General features: G+C 35.0%; 1 protein-coding gene across 2 annotated transcripts in view; it reads right to left on the bottom strand.

Annotated features, from left to right (window-relative positions):
- GLRA3 (glycine receptor alpha 3) overlaps positions 1–23,958 on the bottom strand; it is a 183,348-nt gene that overhangs the window by 48,104 nt on the left and 111,286 nt on the right. For both annotated transcript variants that reach the window (XM_021698908.1, XM_021698909.1), the window contains exon 5: positions 17,055–17,137. In XM_021698908.1, the coding sequence (XP_021554583.1) occupies positions 17,055–17,137 (83 nt within the window). The remainder of the gene's footprint in view (positions 1–17,054; positions 17,138–23,958) is intronic.

Here is a 23,958-nt window from a genome sequence, read left to right as displayed (position 1 = left end):
CTGAACATTGACTTATATGTTGAAAATACTTGAAATCACACCTATATATTGAACGTGAGGTTAAGATTGAAGATAAAGTTTTGAGAGTCACCGATGATATGAAAATTACACATCTTGGTTTGCCAAGACAGCCCCACATTACTTGTTTTTTCCTCATATCCTCTCTGGCTTAGCACTTGTTCTAGATTTTTCATATTTAGATTAGGTATTATTAAGCACTGTTTTAAAATACATCATTGTTGGTTTGATAGATCCTTCAATTTTACTTCTAGATTCTCCCATGGCATACGAGTATGAGACTATCTTATATCTTAATATGAGGTTAAATCTGTACAACAACAAACATCAGGAATGGCCCATCTATCTTTACCAGACCCTTTCAGTAACAAAGAAACTAGTGTCTCCCTTTCAGAGGCAGCTGACTCCTGATCTGAGTTGTGGCAGAAGTGTTTAACTTTTCTCCCCTGCTGCCCAGGTGGTGTACAAGCCTGTGACATTTGTGAAGTGTCACTTAAAAGTATCCAAGTGACATGGAAAATTATAAGTTACTTGTAAGTGAAAGCAGAACAGTGCTGCTATGGACCATATAGAAAGCAATCTGAATGCTTTGAAACCTACAAACATTTATTATTTGGCAACACTCTTTTTTATTGTTATGTTAATCACCATACATTACATCATTAGTTTTTGATGTAGTGTTCCATGATTCATTGTTTGTGCATAACACCCAGTGCTCCATGCAGAACGTTATTTGGCAACACTCTTAAATCTTGCAATAAATCCTTCTAGCAGCAATGAGCTAAAAGAAATGAAAGTTCAGTATTTATTGAAATATTAAGCACCAAATTTCCATTTTACAAGAAAGTTGATGATGAATGTGCAACTTAAACAAGACATTGTTTATATTTGACATTCACAAAAGCTCCGTCCACATAAAAGCCACAAGACACACAGAGTTAAAACACATCAACATCGATTTCAAAAGTTACAGTCCTCTCAAGAATACTGCCCAAAGATGGTCATTTGACATGTGCATTTGTAAGGGCAGCATTTACACACTACTCTATAAAAAATGAGTTTTTATTTAGATCAAATCGTTGCTTTTCTGAATTAATTTCCCTCTTTTTTAATTTCATTTTTTCTTGGAAAAGTGCATGACAGGAAATTTGCAAGCAATTAAATGATGTTAGGCTTGTTTCGGTATCATTTCCTGCTTTAAAGAGAAATTGGTTAAATTAATTTTAAATTAATTTTTAAATCTAATTCTGTAATCAAAGTAAAGCTTTTGGAATTACATTTGTTGAAGATGAACTATGTAATGTCATCGTAAATTCTATTGTGCAGTCTCTCTTACATTAATTTAAAAAGTTTAACATTGAGAAAAATGTCATTTGTTTGTGATAGATCTGAACAAAATATTTCTTGGAATTCATCATTGTTGTAAAAAAAGCCCAGTAAATCACGGGGATGAAAGTACAGCATAGGGGATACAGTCAATGGTGTTGTAATAGTGTTGTATGGTGACAGATGGGAGCTATAACTTGTGGTTAAGTTGAGCACAGCACAACTTAAAAATAAAAAATAAAAAAAATCTGTAGAGCTACAGTGTTCTTGGAATTATTTATGATGCATATATGATTTATTTCATTTTATTTTTTATTTATTTTTTTTAGAGAAGGAAAGAGAGGGGGATAGGGAGAGAGGGAGAGAGAGAGAGAGAATCTTAAGTAAGAAGACTCCACGCCCAGCATAGAGCCTGACTCAGGGCTCGATCTCGGGGCTTGATCTCACAACCCTGAGATCATGACCTGAGCTGAAATCAAGAGTTGAATGCTTAATTGACTGAACCACCTGGGCGCCCACATATGATTTATTTTACATGTATAAACCCTTACACTCTATCAATGAAAGAAAAGCTATAGGTTGGTTTTTTTTTTAAGATTTTATTTATTTATTTGACAGATAAAGACATAGCGAGAGAGGGAACACAGGCAGGGGGAGTGGGAGAGGGAGTAGCGGGCTTCCCGCGGAGCAGGGAGCCAGATGTGAGGCTCGATCCCAGGACCCTGGGACCATGACCTGAGCCAAAGGCAGAAGCTTAATGACTGAGTCACCCAGGCGCCCCAAAGCTGTAGATGCTAACATTTATAATTTTTTTATTGGAACAGAGTACCTGAAGTATAATTTTTTGTGTGGGACAAAGCTGATGTTGAATTAAAAATTATATTTCATTATGGCACAACATGCTTTTTCTTTTTCTTTTTTTTTTTTTTAAAGATTTTATTTATTTATTTGACAGAGAGACAGACAGCGAGAGAGGGAACACAGGCAGGGGGAGTGGGAGAGGGAGAAGCAGGCTTCCCGCTGAGCAGGGAGCCGGATGTGGGGCTCGATCCCAGCACCCTGGGATCATGACCTGAGCCGAAGGCAGACACTTAACGACTGAGCCACCCAGGTGCCCCACAACATGCTTTTTCTATTTACTACTTGTTATCAGTTAAATTTTTAAAAAAATTATGAACATTTGAAGAAGTATTTTGTAAATCAACTTATATGTTATGCAATGGTATTGAATTCTTGGTAAATAGGTTCTCTAAATTTTGGTTGCCTTTGTTCAAAATCAGTTGGAAATATTTAATCAAATTATTTTATGAGTGGTACATTAAAATTTTGGATTGTGAAGGTTTTAGCAAATAGCAATTATAAAAATGAAGTTTCTAAAAAGGAACATCTTGAGATTAATCCCTACAATATAAAAGAAGAAAGGCCTCAGATGATGTACAATATTTATTTATTGTAATTTGATAACTGTGTTTTGGAATGGAAAGACTATATTGACTGCTTGTTTTTAATTGGATAACTAATATTGAAATGGAAATGGAATTAAGAAGACCTATTTCCCAGCATCTAAATTAGGCAAAGAATTAAAAATGATTGTTAAGTAGAAACAACTACTTTGACTGAGTTTTGTACTAAAAGCATATTTTTGATAAAAGGTACTCTTATTCAAGACAAAGACAACATCTGTAAAAATATATGGGCTGAAATGGTTACCTATATCAATATAAAATACATAAAATCAGGCTCTGAAATTATTAGGTATAGATAATTGAGTTGAGCTACCTCAACTATATAGAATATTTTCTTATTAAAAAAATTATAGTCTGTACAGCAGGGTCAAGTGACAGTGTTAACAATTCCAATGTACCAAAATTGCAACTTTTAAGATGATGCCAATTATTTTGATTTGCTTTAATATACATGCATATAATTCTTTAGAAAGGATATATTTTGTTTATTTGTCTGTTTGCTTATTTATTTATTTGTTTGTCTATTTATTTTTAAGAGACAGGAGACAGACAAATGGAGAGAGAACATACTTCCATCCTGGTGCTTGACCATGTTCGGGGTAAGGGGCGGAGGCACAAAGAAGTCTGCAAGGTAGAAAGGATATTTTGAAAAGAAACAGTTTAGAGCTATTTAATTCACCCACTAATTAAAAAAAATAAAACTATCAGGGGCCCCTGGGTAGCGCAGTCGGTTAAGTGTCCGAGTCAAGTCATGATCTCGAGGCTGTGGGATCGAGCCCCACCTTGGGCTCTGTGCTCAGTGCAGAGTTTGCTTCACATTCTCTCTCCTTCTCTCTCTCTCTCTCTCACTCATTCTCTCTCAAATAAATAAATAAATAAAATCTTAAAAAAACCCTATCAGTTATTAAAATATAATAATTTAAATATCTGTGGTGCCTTTCTTTTAGTCTCAAAAGTGCCCCTATTTCAATGATAAGTTATATGGTTACTCTGATGATAGGGAGGAGCTTCAGGGTCCTCATGGCAATGAGGAGAAATGAGTGGAAGGCCACTTTAATCTGTATTATTTCACTGGTGGTTTTTACCCTCCACTTTAAGATGTTTCACCATGGGTCCAGGGCTGAACTTTCACATCCAACAAGATTTGAGTCTGGTAAAATACAGTCTGTTCTCTTGGCGTCATTGTTCTTTAATGTTTCCCTTTGTTGCCAGGATACAGAATTTCAGCCATACCTTCCAACCAGTTCTTATCTTCATTTATGTAGTGTTCAGGCTTTGTTCTAAAATCTTTTTACTCACTGAAATAATAGGATATGGAAGCTACTTTATTGTCAACCCCATGGTGGATCACTTAGAAATTGAGATTCGCAGCTATATTACATGTTCATGCATTTTTTTGGGACTTCTAGATCTCTTCCAAGTAATGTAACAGCTATAAAAAACAGAGGAACTACTGGTTTAGCTTATCACCTACCTACCTATCTTCTATCATCTATCTCCTTAAGTATTTACATATGCCACACTGATACATTTTTGTTTACTATGATTGCCTATGTTGGCCGTGGCCACCCAGCAAGCTGGTCCTGTCTCAGAAATCCTGTAGTCCCTCAGAAATGGGACACAGGATATCTCCATTTTTCACATCTCTCTAACCACTCTGAAGCATTTATCATTTTGCTGGTCTGTCCTCCCACTAGACTGAATCCCAAATGGGTGGGGGAAAGTGTTCCCAAGGCACCTCGACAGACTCTTTCACCTCTTCCTCCTGTGAACATAGTTCATTCACGTGGGAAGAACTTCCATTTCCTAATATTTTCATGGGGAATTCCCCTTTTAATTCTCTTTGCTGTCTTCCTCACCCTATGATTTTATCTGCTCTAGGCAGTTTAACTCCTCACCTCTGGACAACTAAGATAAAAGTCTTTTCATCATGATATTAGAATATGGATTTAAATGCTACTGCACCATTTAAGATGAATGTGAACAAAATTTTTATTCTCAATTTCAACAAAAATATATAATATGTATAGTAATGAGTTAATAAAGAAATGTGAAAATTAAATAATTAAATGTCTTTGAAAGACAGAGAAGAAGATGGTAATAAAGATAGAAACATGCTGTGTCTTGGATAGGAGGACTCATTATTGTAACAATAATTAATAATTAATCTATAATATCAATTCCACTTAAATAAAAATTCTAACGTATTTATCAACTAACCTGAAGTACAAATGTATATACATGGCAAAGGCAGTTTTGAAAAGTAAAAGTAAAGAAGATCTGCTTGACAGAGGACAAAATGTACAAATAAAGCTGTAGTATTCAAAGGGCTTCAGACATAGAGACTTTGTACCAATTAGGTGGGATGGCACAGAAAAGAGGCCAGAACCAGACCTATATATAGAAATTTAAGGTAAAAATGACATTTCAAATCTACCTAGGAAAAAATTTTGATAAATAACAATGGGAAAATTTTCTATACATTTAGAAAAAGGGTTATACAGAAATAAAATCTACTAGTATTTAAAATGTAAGCACAAGCTATGCTATAAAATTTCTGCATTAAAAAGCATAATGTTGGGATGCCTGGGTGGCTCAGTCAGTTAAGTGTCTGCCTTCTGCTCAGATCATGATCCCAGGATCCTGGGAGCTTGCTTCTCCCTCTGCCTGCCGCTTCCCCTGCTTGTGCTCTCTCTTTCTCTCTCTGACAAATAAATAAATAAAATATTTTTTTTAAAAAGGATATTATAAAAAATGCATAATGTTTTTGTATTTTGGATATAGAAGGCATACTTCATTAAGAAAAAGAAAGATTTAATGATATATATGTATTTAAAACCCACTGAACCCTGAAATATAAAGTTAAACTATCATTAACATCTATAAAATAACACATATAAATAAATATGAAAAGAGAATCCCCAGAAAAAGCTTAAACAGGCCATGGACAGAAGAAACAGTCATGATCACTAAGGATGCAGAAAAGAGGATGCTCTACCTAAGGGAGATGAAGATGTAATGAGATAAAGTTTCACACCCATCACATTAGAAAAATTATTTGAATCTGAAGTAAAGTGGCAATGTTAATATGCAAAACACTTTTTAATTTTCTTCAGTTTAATGTTTGAAATGTCCTTTATGTCTTTTATGTTTCTTTTATATTTGTGACCATAGACACAGCACGTGGGACAAACAAAATTGGTTAACACTAGTAAGGAGGATCGGAAGTCGAGGCTAAGGCATGTCTTTGTTTTACAGTCTCTATTGTTCAGATTTCTCAGTATAAATATGCTGATTTTTTAAAATTATTTTTTAAAGATTTTGTTCATTTACTTACTTGAGAGAGAGAGAGAGAGTGAGTGCAAGCTGGGGTAGGGACGCAGGAGCAAAGGGAGAGGGAGAGAGAAAATCTCAAGCAGACTCCACAATGAGCACAGAGCCCAACGTGAGGCTTGATCTCATGACCCTGAGATCGTGACTTGAGCCAAAAATAAGAGTCCATCGTTTACCTGAATGAACCACGTAGGTGTACCTTAACATGCTGCTTTTGAAGACATCATTCAAATGTATTATATTATCATTAAAAGAAATCAAATGACCTTTGGTCATTTAAAAAACAGCTTAAAAGACCACAGAAGAAAAAAAAAGAAGTTATTGTTTAATACTTTGTACCATGAGTAGTATGTAAAAGAAATACTTATTTGAAGGGAGAATATGCCTAAGAATATATTTAAGTTGAAATCAATTTTGAGAATTATAAATCAACTATAGATTCACATTCAGTTTTTTTTTTTAAGATTTTATTTATTTTTTAGAGAGCGAACGAGAGAGAAACAGCATGAGAGGGGAGAGGGTCAGAGGGAGAAGCAGGCTCCCCGCTGAGCCGGGAGCCCGATGTGGGACTCCATCCCAGGACCCTGGGATCATGACCTGAGCCGAAGGCAGACGCTTAACCATCTGAGCCACCCAGGCGCCCCGATTCACATTCAGTTTTAAGTGATCTAGACTCACATTTGCCCCAGCTTTCTCAATTGAAAGAGGAAGAGAGAGAGGCTGAGATTTCTGGGTTTGACACAGCTTGCAAATGCTGATGTCCTTAACTAGCAGCTGGAATTTAAAAAAAAAAAAGAAGAAGAAAATGCTCACACTTGGCACATGCTTGCTGATTATTGCCAGGAGGAATATTACTCAAGTAAATTTTATTGACCTGACAAGGAACAACTGCTATGTCAAAATCTATTTAACTAAAACATTTTTATGTACAATTTGTGCATTTAATTTGAATAATCCTACCATTAACCAGGTCGTTAGATGTGGTTTCCTTTAAGTTATAGGCCTGCTCAATTATCTTCTTCATAATTACACTTTCTCTAAAATTCTCTGGTGTAACTAACCTATAACCATTATTCCATACTAATGATTCTAACTTTGGTTACTAGAGATAGATTTTGAAAGGACTGATGCTTGTTTTAAGCTTATGAGCTATTAGTACACAGAAGTTTGCTTTGTCCACTTCATCATTGTGTGACTTTGGGAAAGTCACTTAACCTTTCTCAACCTTAATTTGCTGATATTTACAACAGAAATAAAACCCATCTCATTAAGTTGTGCTTAGGATTAAATCAGATAATATGTGTAAAAGGTAATACAACTACTGTGACATCACATTTTTGTAAGACTTGTAACTACACTGTTTTTATTATATCACCATATGTTTAGAATATCTGATAATCAGCAAAAGTGAACTTATAAAGATGAGGACAGACTGGGAAAGAATAGTCAGAGGGTTAAGTAGGATGGAATAATGTTTAAGTGGGGAGTAATTTTAGAAGTAGCTCATTCATTAGTGAATATTTGTGTCTTGGGAAAACTTGCTTTATAACTAACATTGTAACCACAGAGGCTTCAGTAATAAATACTCAGCAAAATAAGAATAATCTGTATCTCTGACTAGCCAGGCAAAAGGCATAGTATTATTTTGAATAATATCCAAACTGTTCTAAATTATGAAAGAGCTTGAAAACAGTAGAGATTGTTAGGAAATAATTTTGAAAAATCTTCACCAAATTCCTTAAATAGTCTTGGCATAAATTCCAGAGTAACTGGTCTGAGTCATATCAGATATGGTTTTGAAATGAATCTGAAAAGTAAATAGCAAAAACCTCCCATCTATCTTTAGATATTTCTACCCCAAAACCCCATTAAAGCATGTTTTGAAAGCTTATCAGTATTTTTTTTAAGTTGACCTTAAAAAGATCTTTTCCTATAATTTTAGGGATTTAGGTTGCTCTTTGTGGAAGAGTCCTTTCTTCCCTGAATTATTTCCTTGTATTTTCTTTTCTAACCTGCGTAATTAAAATTTCTTTAACTTTCTCACATTGGTGAGGTTTTCCTGTTTTGTTACCTACATTCCTCTTTAGATATGAAATGAGGAATTAGACCCTTATAGATATAGTGATAGTTTATATACCCCATGTCATCTTTGTCTTTTTATAAATCACAAAACTTTATTATGATGTTAGGAAATTATTATTCAATGTTCTTCCAAGCTTAAAAACATATCTTTGGTGTCTTTTTTCACCTGGGGAAAAAATCGTCAATTTAGAAATTTTTGTTATGGTATAAATTAAAGGCTGAAAATTAAATCTTTAGTTTTTTCCTCACCCCTATTCCTGCACATCGATTTGCACTGTCAATCTCTTAGGGGCATAGTCTAAGTTATAACATAGCTGTTTCCTTCCTTCATAGACTAGTAATTTGTGAAGCAAATGAACAAGATGCATTTATAAACAAAACTGTGATATCATAATGAAAATTTGTTCTTTGAAAAGATAGCTTTATGTTTACTTCACAAGGCCAATTAAAAAAAAAAAAAAGATCATGTAGTAGACCCCAACTTCAGTAAACTAAAACAATCTAATCCTGAGAAGGAAGGCTAGTGATCACTTTAATCACTTTACTTTATCTTCAGTACAAATGTCACTCAATCTTACACCATTATCAGCAACAACACACAAAAATTGGGGCACAAATCACACACTATTTTTTAAATTAAATGAAACATGTAATGAAAAGTAGAGCTTCATTGCAGAATTCCCTCTGCAGCATATATGAGTTAATAATTTTTATTGATATTTTAATAGGTTTCTACTGGTGTGAATTTTGGAGATGCAAATTGTCATGGTAATTGGCCTATATTTTCTGACTGAACCTGACACTAAAAAAAAAAATGAGTATTAGATAAATGAAACTAATACAATTTCTATATACCCAACAGCAAGCATTCACAGTATTTCTTCTAGAATTCTCTCGTGAGGGTGAATGAGGATGTTGTAGACTGGAGGCATAACAGTATATTGAACTTCTGGCTTTTATAAAAGCAATTGGGTAAAATTCTGTTGAGATTTGACAAATAAGCACTCTATGGGGCAGGCCTTTAGATTTGATAAAGGAAATGTTTGACTTCGAACCTACAGGCATCCTCAGAGAGATGTTGCAGGTTCAAGACTAGACCACTGCAATAAAGAGAATATTGCAATAAAGTGAGTCAAATAATTTTTTGGCTTCCAAGTGCATATAAAGTCATGCTTATACTATACTATAGTCTAGTAAGTGGGCAATAGCATTAAGTCCAAAAAAAAAAAAAAACCCACAAAATGTACATACCTTAATTTAAAAATATTTTATTGCTAAAAAATGCTAACCATCATCTGAGCTCTCAGTGAGTCATAGTTTTTTTGCTGGTGGAGTGTCTTACCTTGATGTGGGTGGCTGCTGACAGTTGGGGTGGCTGTGGCAATTTCTTAAAACAAGACAATAATGAAGTTTGCCGCATCAGCAGTCTCTTTGTTTCACCTATGATTTCTCTGCGGCATGTGATGCTGTTGGGTAGCGTTTTCCTCATGGAACTTTTTTCAAAACTGGAGTCAATCCCCACAAACCCTGGTGCTGCTTTATTGACTAAATTTATGTGACATTCTAAATCTTTTGTTGTCATTTCAACAATCTTCATAGCATCTTCACCAGGAGCAGATTCCATCTCAAAAAACACTCCATAAGACAGAGTTCTTCATCCGTTCAAGTTCTGTCATGAGATTGCAGCAATGCAGCCCCATCTTCAGGCTCCACTTTAATTGTAGTTCTTTTGCTATTCCCACCACATCTCCAGTTATTGCCTCCGCTGAAGTCTTGAAGTCATCCATGAGGGTTGGAATCAACTTCTTCCAAACTCCTCTGCATGTTGATATTTTGATCTCTTCCCATGAATCACAAATGTTCTTAATGGCACCTAGAATGGTGAATCCTTTCCAGAAGGTTTTCAATTTACTTTGCCCAGATCCATCAGAGGAATCACTATGTATGGCAGCTAGAGCCTTATGAAATGTATTTCTTAAATAATAAGACTTGAAAGTCAGAATTACTCCTTGATCCATGGACTGCAGAATGAATATTGTGTTCTCAGGCTTGAAAGCAACATTAATTTCAGTGTCCATCTCCATCAGGGCTTTTGGGTGACAAAGTGCGTGGTCAAGGAGCAGTTATATTTCAAAAGGAATCTTTTTTTTCTGAGCAGTGGGTCTCATGATGCACTTAAAATATTCAGTAAACCATGTTGTAAACAGATGTGTTGTCATCCAGGCTTTGTTTTTCAATTTAGAGCATAGGCAGAATAGATTTAACATTAGTTCTTAAGGGTTCTAGGATTTTTGGCACAGTCAGGGAACATTGGCTTCAACTTAAAGTCACCAGCTGCATTAACCCCTAACAAGAGAGTCAGCCTGGCCTTGAAGCTTTGAAGCCAGGCATTGACTTCTTTCTAGTTATAAAAATCCTAGCGGCATCTTCTTCCAATAAAAAGTTGTTTCATCTACATTGAAAATGTGTTATTTAGTGTAGCCACTTTCATTAATTACCTAAGTTAGATCTTCTGGAAAGCTCGCTGCAGCTTCTACATCAGCACTTGCTGCTTCACCTTACATTTTTATGTTATGGAGACTGTGTCTTTCCTTAAACCCCATGAACTAACCTCTGCTAGCTTCCAACTTTTCTTTTTTAGCTTCTTCACCTTTCCCAGCCTTCACAGAATTGAAGAGTTAGGGCTTTGCTCTGGATCAGGCTTTGGCTTAGGGAAATGGTTGTGGCTGGTTTGATCTATCCAGACCACTCCAAACTTCTCCATATCAGCAATAAGGCTGTTTTGGCTTCTTATCTTTTGTGTTCACTGGAATAGCACTTTTAAGATCCTTCAAAAATTTTTCCTTGGTATTCACAACTTAGCTAACCGGCATAAGAGACCTAAGCTTTTGGCTTATCTCAGCTTTTGACATGGCTTCCTCACTAAGCTTAATCATTTCTAGCTTTGATTTAAGTGAGAGTCTTCCTTTCACTTGAACACTTAGAGGCCATTGTAGGATTATTGACTGGCCTAATTTCAATTTTATGTCTCAGAGAATAGGGAGGCCCAAGGAGATGGAGAGAGATGGGGCAATGGCTGGTCAGTGGGGCAGTCAGAACACATACAATTATCCATTAAGTTCGCCATCTTATATGGGGGCAATTCATGGAGCCCCAAAACAATGACAGTAGTAACATCAAAGATCACTGATCACAGATCACTGTAACAAATATCATAATAGTGAAATAGTTTGAAATATTGTGAGAATTATCAAAATGTGACATAGATATACAAAGTGAGCAAATGCTGTTGAAAAATGGTGCCGATAGACCCTGTTGATGCAGAGTTGCCACCATCTGCCAATCTGTAAAAAAAACCTACAATATCTGTGAAGCACAAAAAAGCAAAGTGCAGTAAAATGAGATGCGCCTGTACACATGAGGACTCATTCTCTCCTTTGGCTGCAAAGGAATTCTCGGTGCTGAGATTTAGCTCTCTAGGTTAATCTAAAGGGAAAGTTTCAGTCTTATTGTGGCTATTTCGTTTTGATTTTAAATGGCAGCAATTGAATCACTCAGGAACACCATTTGAATTGCAGCTAATACATTTCTATTTATAATTAAATACTAAAAAACAGTAACCTTGGTTTTCTGATTTTTTTCAAGTTCAGTGAAAGTGCCAAATGAATGTACACTCCATGAATAAAGTAATAATATTTGAAAAGCAGTCTCTAGGAAACGTATGTTAAAATGTCACAAAGAGCTTTTCATTGTCTTTCTCTGTTTTACTCTTTCTATTTGTCCCTCAACTGTCCTTAAACTTAATGATGCTGCCTTCCTTGTCCTCTCTTTTGCTCTTTATTTTTAAGACTATCTTCAGAAATCTCATTTATCTTCATGTCTCCAAGCAACACTGCTAACCTTATTTCTATATTTCCACAACCATTCCTTATTCAAGCTATATTGCAAAACCCCAGTAATCTAAAATAAATTTCTGGTGAAATCCACAATTTTATAAGAAACACAGCATATTTAAGCAGAAGTCAACTTCTGTACTACTTTCTCCACTAATCACCTACGTTTTTCTAATTCATGTAACTGAAGCAACATATAATTCTTGTGATTAAGAGAAAACTTGAGAGAATCATCTGTATGCTTAATTCTTAGGCAAATCATTGAAAAAGTCTTCAAAATGTTCTCTGTTTTCCCCACTATTGTCTCAGCTCTTTGAATTTCTCATTAATTTATGATGAAATTAGCTATCTGTGGTGTGTGGATTTCTTTTTATTCTCTTTTTCAAATAAAGCTTTTGCCTGAGGTTCTTTTCTCATGTCAGATCAGTAGATAGGACTGGAAAAGATGGAGTGCTCAGGATTTTCCTTTATTGTTTTCAATCTAGTATATTTACCATTATTTCCTTCTCTTCACTCTGTATCTCTTATATACAACCTAATTTCTTTTTTCTTTGAAGAGTTTCTCCAGAGGTGTCTCTAAGTTCTTGGACTTTTCAAAGTACCAGTTTGGAGTTTTTATGTGATTCTTTGAATGCTGTGTTTTTCCTTGTTGGTCTTCTTGAATCAAAGGCCTAGCTCAGTAGTTTTTAGTACAGAAAACTGCTTTAGCTGTGTCTCAAGATTTTGATAGTTAATGCCTTCAATGTCATTTAATATGTAGTTTTCCTTTATTTCTTCTTTAAACAAGGAGTCATTTATTATATGCTGTTGGTTTCCTGATCTATCTTTGTTTAGTAATATGTAATAATTTAGGTTAATATATAGTAATTTATAGTAATTTTATATTGTTATCAGTCACATTGCATTTTAGTGAGAGATCCCATCCCATCATGTGTTGATTTTTAGGAATTTATTAAAGCTTCCTTTGTGATTTACTATAAAATTTTTGTAATTGTTTTTCTATGCTAAAAACAAACCAGGAGTTTTCTCTTTATCTATAAATTACTTTTGTTCCAATACCTGTACCTGTACTTTCAAATAAATTACTGATTTATCCATTTTTTTAAATTGTAGTTCTGCCTGCTTTTTTGCTTTATACACTTGGAAGTTATATGGAAGATAGTTTTATAATTACTATAGCTTACCTACATGTTGTTTCTTTATCAGCATGTTACTCAAGCATTTGTGTCTTATAATTTTTTTTCTATAGTTATTTTTTTTCTGATATTGAAATTATTATCCTGGATTTTTTCAGACACATTCCTCTGATATGCATTTTTCTGTCTTTTTCTCCCCAAATTTTTTGCAAAATGTTTTTAAAAAGTGTTTAGTTGACAACATATTGTTAAGTCTTAATATTTGTTAACATCTAGTTGGAGAATCTCTTTATTTTGCTGTGTGAATTTAACCTTTGCATTTATATTGTTGTTTGTTTTGGGGTTTTTTGTTTTGTTTTTTTTTAAGTTGTTTGTTTTGTTTTGTTTTTAACACGGGGCTTGAACTCATGATCATGAGATTAAGATCTGAGCTAAGATCAAGAGTCAGACACTTAACCGACTGAACCATCCAGGCGCCCCACATTTATTGTAATTACGGTAATACTGAAAGCTATTTTTGCTCTCTTTCTGTGCTTCCTATATATTATATTTTCATTTTTTTTATTTTTGTCCTTTCCCACATTCTATTTGATGAATCAGTATTTTTTAGTTCTGGCTTGAAAGTTATTTACTCCATTTTTATTCCTTCATGCTATCCTTAGCTCATACATGTTTTTGGTTTTCTCATCAGTTTCTATCACAGGACTTCTCTTCCCCTGGACTTGCCCTGCCCACCTTTTCCTGGTGACTTGCTTCTCCCTACACTAGGAACTGTGTATCACAGATTTTCTTAGCATCTGCTAAAGATGCTTGATAAACAGTATCTCTATTGTGAGCTCAATTAATTTTTAATAAGAGAGCAGGAAGTCTATAAAGACTGAAATATGAAAGGGACAAGTGAAGCAATCTATTCATTCCTGATAAAGAAAATTAGAAACAAGTCTGAGGAGGCAAGAGGAGGCAAGAGGCCCTGTTTTCCCATGTTGAGTTTTTGATTGATTTGGAAATGTTCTGGGAAAGGCAGAAACAATGAAAGGTCTTGTTCATGTCAGCTTTTTGTCCTGCAAAATAGCCCAGTATGCTTTCCTTATTCTAGAAAAGAAGTCTGGTGACCCAGTTATCCCTCAGGCACTATACTCTTTCCCATCTTTCTTTAGTAACTAACATTCATGGAGTAATAGATTTTACTCACGGCTCCCACTTTCTCATCATGCACTTAAAAATTTTTTTGGAGTCCACAGTCTCTCATGGTCCGTCTCCCCCTCCGATTTCCCCCCCTTCAAAAAAATTTTTTTTTTGGACTCCAGATTTGACCCTCATCATTCTAATCACATTTGTCTTTGCCATTGATAACAATGGCACTTTTTTCAATTACCTTAAAAAAAATTTTTTTTTGGTAGCATTTGATACTGTTAAACAGATCTCAGCAGTTTCTTTTGAGATTGAATGATACTGATTTTAATTTGCTATCTATGACCATCCCTTGACTGGAAATCCTTCCAACTTATCTCTAAATGCAGGCATTTCTGAAGGGTCTGTTCTTTGTTTCCCTCTATATTCTCTGCTTCAGAAATGTTATCTTATTGTTTGAAACACTTCCTTTACAGCTTTTAATAGTGTATCCCCAGGTCTAACTCTTCCTTTTAGTTTTATACCTAAATTCCCCAAAACATGAATATATTAAGATGGGATTTATCAATATTCCCTTTCACGTTTACTTCTCATCCTATGTTTTCTTTCTCTGTTAGTATTTCCAGTATGATTCTATTTGCCTAAGCTTTGAACTCATCTGCTCCCAGAGGCTTCACATCTATTTTGGATTGAAACAAATTAAGTGTGGTAGATTCTGCCATCCCAAAGTATGTCCCTTTTGTATAAGGATTATTTTGAGCTAAAGGCATTTGAAAAAGAGCAAATGCCAGAAGGGCACTTTAATCTCCCTTTTTTTTTTTTTCTTTCTGAAAACAGGAGTGTTCCTACACCAGGAAAAAAGAAATATCTTCAATGGGGAATCGAAGCCAAGAGAATTCTGTACAGACCTTATTAAAATAATTCTTTATCTTCCTTTAGCTTCCCTGCATAGTTTACCTGCCTTTTCATAATTGCTTCTTCTTGTCCAAACTGGTATAAAAACATTTAGGTTTTGCCATTTCTGAGTCTTCATTTCATTATGAGGGATCCCATGTTACATAAAACTTACATTAAATAAATTTGTATTCTTTCTCCTGTTAACCTGTTTTACCCACCTGAAAAAGGGTAAGAGGGTAAAGATAAAATTTCGCCTCCTCTACGGTATCAACCTCTACTGTTTCTACCTTCCACATCATTCCCCTTTGTCCCTACTTCTACTTTGTTTTGGAATATTATGAAACCTTCTTAAATAACCTTGGTTCATTTGGCTGAAAGAATCTTTAAAGAAGATTCATTCACTTGCTCCTAAATCTTGAACAATTCCTCCTGCCTAGTGGATAACATCCACCATGTCTGGTTTAGTAATGAGGGCAACTCTTTTTGTCTTCGACTATTTTGCACATGATTTTTTTTTCTTGATACCCTTCTATGTCTAATTTTGCAACCAAGATACAGAATCAGCCTGTCCTCAAAATGCCTTCATGGTATGGCTCAAAAAAAAAAAAAAAAAAAAAAATCCATTGCTGAGAATCTTTTCTTGCCCCACCCCATTTATATTTCTAAATAGTTCCCCCAACTAAAATTACATTCTTTTATTTTCCTTTCATTTGCTCAGTACTTTATTCATGTGTACGCTTAACATTTAAGAACTACTTATAAAAGTAATGCATTTAAATTTAACAAGAAGGGGTTATTAGCCTTAAGAGATATTTCCACTTCCTTACTTGAAGGGAAACCAAACGTAGAGGAATGGCCGCATTCCCCCATGAAGTAGGTTCGCCATCTAGCGACAGATCCTCTGCACTACAAACCTTGCCTCGGAGACCTACCTTCCAATTTTCCTCAAGGAACGTGTCAGACTTTTTTTTTTTTTTTTTCCTGATATAACACAGTACTACAAGAAAAAGATTGCATAATGCTTACATTTTTATGCCTTTAAACACTGAAAATCAATTAAGTTTGTGTTGATTCTATAGACAAGTTCAAAGAAACAGAAAGACCTGAAATTTTTATGTTAACATTAATCAGTGATGCACGTGGATCCACTTTGAAAGACGAAATTTAAAGGAATGCTTGTAAGCTTGGATAAGTCTCTGATCAAGTGTGAGAAATTTCTCTTCTCCTGAGATAACACGCGTAACATTCCCAGCAGAGCACGCTCTCAATAAACTTTAGCAAAATGGCTCAAAGTAAGCATAAGCTTTGGAACCAAGGGATTTGTTGTTACCACCTCCATAAATTGGAGCACAATACTCAAGCACTCAAAATGACCATTTTGACATGTGGAAACATGGGGACAGCAATATCTTTTTTGTGACTATTGAAAATAACATACAAAATGCTTGGCCTGTAGCAGGTACCCAATGAAAAAATGGTGGTTTGATATTAAGGATTATTATCTTTTTTACCTTTGGTAATTTGTATAGAGATACATAGCTGCTTGTCAAGCATAAAAACTGTTATTCTTAGGTCCTCAATTTATTTATTATAGTATAGACTGCATGTGTTGAAAGAGATTACTTTCATTACATGGTGACAGATAACATGCCTATTTAGTAAATATCTGACAAAAAATATTACATAATTATAAATTATCTACATAATCCATTAAAGTTTATATTGACTATACTTTTTAAAGTGTTCAGAAAAAGTAAGTTGTCCATACTTACAACTTTCCAGTTGCATTATACATGTTTGTACATCCATTGGAAAATTCTTGAGATCCATTGGACAAGAAAGTGTTAATGTCAATCTGAAAGAATTCAAAGTAATTATTTTTTTATTATGTTATGTTAATCATCATACATTACATCATTAGTTTTTGATGTAGTGTTCCATGATTCGTTGTTTGCGTATAACACCCAGTGCTCCATTCAATATGTGCCCTCTTTAATACCCACCACCAGGCTAACCCATCTCCCCACTCTCCTCCCCTCTAGAACCCTCAGTTTGTTTCTCAGAGTCCATAGTTTCTCATGATTCGTCTCCCCCTCCGATTTGCCCCCCTTCATTCTTCCCCTCCTGCTATCTTCTTCTTCTTTTTTTTTTTAACATATAATGTATTATTTGCTTCAGAGGTACAGGTCTGTGATTCAACAGTCTTACACAAAGTAATTACTTTTAAAAGTAATTTATGATATCATATGAATATTCTGTTGTTCAGGGTACAACTGGGAAACAAGCTTTGGTTAGTGACTAACAACTCTTCGAATAAAATTTGCTCCAGCTTGGGTATGTTATTTTTTATGAAACAGCTGTACCTTTATATATAAATCTGTTTTTCAGGGAGGAGAGAAGCTGTATATTTAAGCATCCAATCACATTTATTTATTTTGCTCAAGCATTAATTCCTTTACAGAGGACTGTAGATGTTTACAAAAGGTCTATATTTCCAGAAAAGACCCTCAGAAAGAAATTTGAGAGTGGGTTCCATAAAATTAATACCAAACGCCAAAGGGCACAGTTCCCCAAGATCACATGTACAGCATGTTTGAGGAGGCAAGTATATTCAGGGAATTAGAAAAACAGGGTGTAAGAAGGAATCTGTGTGACAACTTTCAGTCATCTTTGAAACATTGAAGAAGTTGTCAGTGAATATCCAGCAGTAATATCAGCGGAAAAAAAACCTGAATCTGGAGGACTTGAAAATTCTAGGTATTAGAGTGGGGTCCTCTGCTGTAGGACTAGGGCATTTCATCAGATTTTACCAGGGTCAAGAAATAGCCTTCTAGAATCTGTGTGACATAATCCTAAGCTTACCAAACAAACTTCTAATTTGGCTCACAGAAAGTAGGATGACCTGGATGGTGTACACCAGCATTCTGCCCATTTTCCCCTTCCAGAAAATATTAGTATGTTGGCATTCCAGATAATTCATAACTCATGAAAATATACATTTTTTTATTGGGAAACACGATCTTGAAAGATTAGCAAGAATTTGTAGTTCTTGGACCAAGGAAAAAGAGGCCCAGATAGAAACAAATCCAAGTTTATTCAAATAAAGTTCTTACTGAGAACTCTCTAGTCAGCCCCTTTACTTAAAGTATTCCCGTTGAAATTCAGCATATCAGTGAGCACCTTAGGTGGGTTTTTTCACCTAAACTTTGTAGCTGTAGGTAGATTACTTTACTTTACTATATTTCAGGGTTCTCATCTCAAAAAGAATGTAATCGTAGTACTTGCTCTGGAGAAATGTTGTGAGCAATACATGAGTTAATACATGTAAAATGCTTAGACAAGTATCTGACACATAGTAAACACTCAATAAATATTATTTATTAGGGATTACTAGTATTCTACCACCTCCAGACTCCTCCATCTTCCCCATCACTGAATTAAGTAAGAGGAACACAAAGATGCCTGAATTAATCAAATATAAAGTCAGGGTACCCAGGTGGCTGAATTGGTTAAGCATCAGATTCTTGGTGTTCATTCAGGTCATGATCTCATGAGTAGTGGAATTGAACCCAGTGTTGGACTCCCCAGTGTCTGCTTCAAGATTCTCCTCTCCCTTCACCTGTCCCCCATGCTCTCTCCCTCCCCCTCTCTCTAAATGAATAAATAAATCTTTAAAAAAAATTTTTTAAATCACATATAAAACTTATTTAAGCTTTAACAAAAAATAATCATCAGCACTACCAAATGTACCCACATTCTCCAAAATGGCATTTTCATGTAGACCATAGACATAAAGTTATAATAATGCATGTTCTACAGTGACTACTCTTGGTGAGGTCCAATTAACATAATTTGAGAGATATAAACAGACATTTGAAGCTGTTGAATGTTTTAGAGTCCCAGGAGGATCATTTGACAACTCCTTCAAGTCAGAGTCCATAACACACTAAAATAATTCATAGGGTTCATTCTTCAAGAGCAATTTTCTCCTGGTTCAGCTAGGTTAAGTGATCCTGTATGATCTTGCAGATTTACAAAATTCTCTCTGGAAAAAGGCAACTGTAAAATGAGGTGGACACAATGTTCTGTATTGTGAAAGGGTTCATTAGAAGTGTATGCACAAGTATATTTTGAACATACGCACATTAATTTTCCAAACATCCAAGGCTCTCGGGACAGCCAGTTTCAAATGTTGGCTTGGAGAATTAATTCTGTGACCTTTTGTAGGGAAGTGAATAGCATTCTCAGAATCTTTTCCAAGATCTCACCATGCATGTGATGTCAAATTCATATCCTGGCTATTTTTCTGGCATAAAATGAGAGATATTACATAATTCTTTAAAAAAGAAGGGCTTGAAAGGAATTATTTGGCAAAGAAAATCACTGTTTGTAGAGCTTCTGTCATAAGTCATATCCTGAAAAACATCTGTTTATTGACAATCTTTCTTTTGTTTAAAGTACTATACACTTACCTCTTTAACAACATACGGATGAAAAAATACATGTCAACCTGATGGGTGTGATACTGAATTTCTTCATCAAAACATTATATATAAATTAAAGATACGTTCTGACCACATCAAAAGAAAACTAAATCAAAAGGCAATTAATCACATTCTACTGTTTTGGAAATGAATATCTTCTTGTGTAAGCGAGGACATTAAGTTCTCTTTCTGAGACAAGACACATAAACAGGATATGGTATTTTCTATTTTCTCTTAAAAAGTCTTGGCTTAGTGCAGTAGTAATGTTAAAATGGATGACTATAATCTATGACAACCAGTTGACCTGATTAAAATGGAGGTATTGCCCATTTTTTTAAGATTTTATTTATTTGAGAGAATGAGAGAGAGCACAAGCAGGGGGAGAGGCACAGGGAGAGGGAGAAGCAGGCTCCCAGCTGAGCAGGGAGCCCAATGTGGGGCTCGAACCCAGGACCCCAGGATCATGACCTGAGCCGAAGGCAGACACCTAACAGACTGAGCCACCCAGCAGCCCCAGTATTGCCCATTTTTGAACATGCATTGCCTAGAGTATGGTGTCTATCTCAATCATTAATTATGTATATATATATACAAACTTTTCTGACTCCATTTTTGGCTCTTTATGAAACTGATAATTATCTTTATTGGTTCCCAATTTTTCTAAATTTAATGCCATAAGAACAATTACCTCTTTTTTTTTTTAAGATTCATTTATTTATTTGAGAGAGAGAGAGGGAGAGAACAAGCAGGAGGGGCAGAGAGAATCTCCAGCAGACCCCATACTCAGCAGAGCCCAATTTCAGCCCAACCCTGAGATCATGACCTGAGCCAAAACCAAAAGCTGGATGTTCAACCGACTCTGCCACCCAGGACCCCGAACAATGACCTCTTGATTAACTATCAGCTTTGCAATATTATCTGTAATATCATAATAAGGGTAATACATCTATTGTACTTACTATGTAGTAAACACTATTTTAAAAACTTTACAATTTCTCAACTCACTTATTCCCTACTACAAATTTATAAGACAGGTAAACAATATTACCTTATTTTAGAGATGAGGAAACTAAGAGGGCAACTCACCTAGGGCATTACAAAGCAGAGATTAATAGGGCTGAATTTGCAAATCTGGGAGTCCAGTTCTAAATTCTATACCCTTAATCACTAAGTATACTGTCTTTGAAAGGCAATGAAACATTTTTCATGAAAATGAAAATGGGTTTTTTAATTAAATGATTTTTCAAATTTTATATTTATATAACACAAGAAATGACATATTTCATTCAGCATTATTACATTTAAAGTCAAAGATACATAAATGATTCTTCCCAAAAAATCAGACAAATGTAATTAAACTTTAGAAAATATAAGGAGTTTACCCATTGATATTATGTATTTACTTGAGTGATTTGGTATTTTATTATGATTCTATAAAAACAAAAAACTCTCAGGAGAGATTAGATTGTTGGAGAACTAGAAGGGAGATTGTAACTAATGTTCTAATCTGGAATTTTGTTGTCATCTGATTTTAGAGATGATTTTAAAGCTTGTCAACCCATCACCAGTGGAATCTCTGTGTTGTCAATGGTTCCGTCAGGAAGTTGATGTAAGCTTTTCTTCAGAAAAATACGCATAATCACACACATGCAAAATTCTCCTCACCAAATCTATTCTATGGTATTGTAAATTGATTGCCCTTGAATAAACAACATCTTCAAAAGCTTCTGTTGATAGTTTGCTTTTTCTATTAAAAATTAATATTCAAAATAAATACATATTGTGTAAGTAAGCCTTAATTCTTTTCACAACTGAATTTCAAAGAAAGAGTGATTATATTTAGTTTAAATAAAAGTTGAAATTGTGTTATGATCTTCAACAAGTCTCTGTGCATAGCATTTTTTATCTAAAATTTCTTCTTGTTATTTGATTTCTAATACACTAATGCTCCTGTAATATAAGCAGTAAAGCTGAATGTATTAGTATGTATTAGTAGTATTAGTAAAGTAAGTAGCAGATAATATTAAACTGCCTCTGATGTGCTTCCATTATCTTGTGATGAGGATTTTGCCATCCCCCTTTACAAGTGACAAAACGGAAACTTACATTAATAACTTGCAAGTGTCCATACAGTGCTAATTTACAAATTCTGGAGAACACCAGCACTTATACTTTTGGGGGGGCTTTGTTTTCTTTTGAGGAAGATACAAATAACAAGTTTACTATCTGTTGTATGCCTGGCACTATGCTGGGGCCTTCACATACATTATTTTAGGCTCAAGGTAATTAGCATTTTCACTCTCACGCATATAAGAAAAATGAGCCTTTCACACGTAGAAACTTGCCCCAAATCACAGCTGGTAAATCGTAGAGCCTGGATCTGGCTTGGGAGAGACAATCGTCTGTGGGCCTCTGTGCGTTTTGCTACACCTCTTGCTGAGTGTGCCAAGACTGTAAGCCCCGGACCATTCTTTTACCTGAGCCATTTCTCGGGGTTGTTTATGCAGCTGCTAATTTTGAGAAATGAAATAACGTTGTTCTTCTGGACAAAGAGGAGGCTTGCTTACCGCTTGCTATAAAGGCAGTGGATTCCCCAAACTCAGTGTTCCACAGCTGGGACACAGATACACAGTGTGTGTTACATCCATAAGGACGTAATGCTGTGTTCCAGTGAAACTTGAGGGCAAGGGAGAAGTTAGGCAAATTCACGGATGCCCGTGTTGCTTGCTTGCAGTAAGTAATACATTCCTTTATCTCTGACCCAGTGTTGTGTCTGCTGTCAGCATCCATAAAATAAGTAATAGGCTAATTTTATAAGTAGAGTAAAACCAAACCCCAACTTGGACCATCTAAGGGTCATGCAGCTGGCTCCAAAACCCTCCCTTGAAAAGGACTTGATTTAAAAACTATCAATATAATTCATGGATATTATTTAGAAGTTCAAACATTAGAGAAAGCATATAAAAAAACAGCTGTATTTTTGCCCTACCCATGCTACCCCCAGTTCAGTTCTAGCTCCTCAGAAGCAGCCTCTCTTTAGACACTCGTATAAGATTTGCAGTCATATATCTCAATTGTTATTATATTATGCTTGATTTTTTAAGTTTGTGAAATTACCTATTAATTTCTTACAAGGAAAAAATTTCTTTTATACCACACTCCATGTACTTAACTCTCCCGTAATACTCAAAATTTAGTTATATAAATATTTATGGTTAAATTAATATTCAGTGTTTACATGTTATGAGTAAGTAATTACTGTTCGTGGTTAAGCATAGTAGTTTGCTATAATTATAACTCTGATGTAGCATTTTGTTTTTCCTAGTACTAATAATTTTCTCATTTTAATAGTCAACAAATTCCCTATCAGAGCTACAAATTCAACAAACTCCCTATCAGAACTACAAAGTCCCTCTCAACAGTCAATACAGCAGGTAATCTAGCAATTCCCTGTTTTTCATGGAAACTTCTATTTTTTTCTGTTCTTTCTTTCAGTAACATATCAAGTCTCTGTATTGATGTCCTGATTTTCACATTCTTTCTCCTCTATTTCTTTGTATCTTGATTCTACTTGGGAGACATCTTCACTTCATCTTCCAAATATTCTACTGATTCTTTTTTTTGTTATGGTTTACTATTTGCTCCTGTTATGGTCTGAATGATTCCTTTTATTCCTTTCTTATTTCATGCATGCAGTTTTCTCATCTGTCCAGAGTTGTTTTTTGTTTTTTTTTTTTTTTTTGTAATTCTCTGCATTTTCTCTTAAGTAAATCCTTTTCTCTTTCTTTAATTTTCTCCTCTTCTCTCTTCATTTCCTCTGTGTGTTTCTTTTGGCCTCTGCTTTTTTTTTTTTTTAAGATTTTATTTATTCATTTGAGAAAGAGAGATAGAGAGAGCACAAGCAGGGGAAGAGTGAGAGGGAGAGGGAGAAGCAGACTCCCCGCTGAGCTGGAAGCCCAACATGGGGCTCAATCCCAGGGTCCTGAGATCATGACTCGAGCCGAAGGCTGATGCTTAACCATCTGAGCCACCCAGGCACCCCATGGCCTTTGCTTTGCTTCTTTTTTGATTATTAATATTATAGAATGCTCTCAAATGTCTGTTTTTATGAATGAGGCAAGAAAAACCATTTGGAACTCAGTTAGTAGCAGATGGTTCATTGAGTAATAGTCTTTTTTTTTTTTTTTTTTTT

Source organism: Neomonachus schauinslandi, chromosome 2, assembly GCF_002201575.2.
Source record: "Neomonachus schauinslandi chromosome 2, ASM220157v2, whole genome shotgun sequence".
Taxonomy (NCBI): Eukaryota; Metazoa; Chordata; class Mammalia; order Carnivora; family Phocidae; genus Neomonachus; species Neomonachus schauinslandi.
The sequence above is the reverse complement of the archived record's forward strand: the minus strand, read 5'-3'. Positions and strand labels throughout refer to the sequence as shown.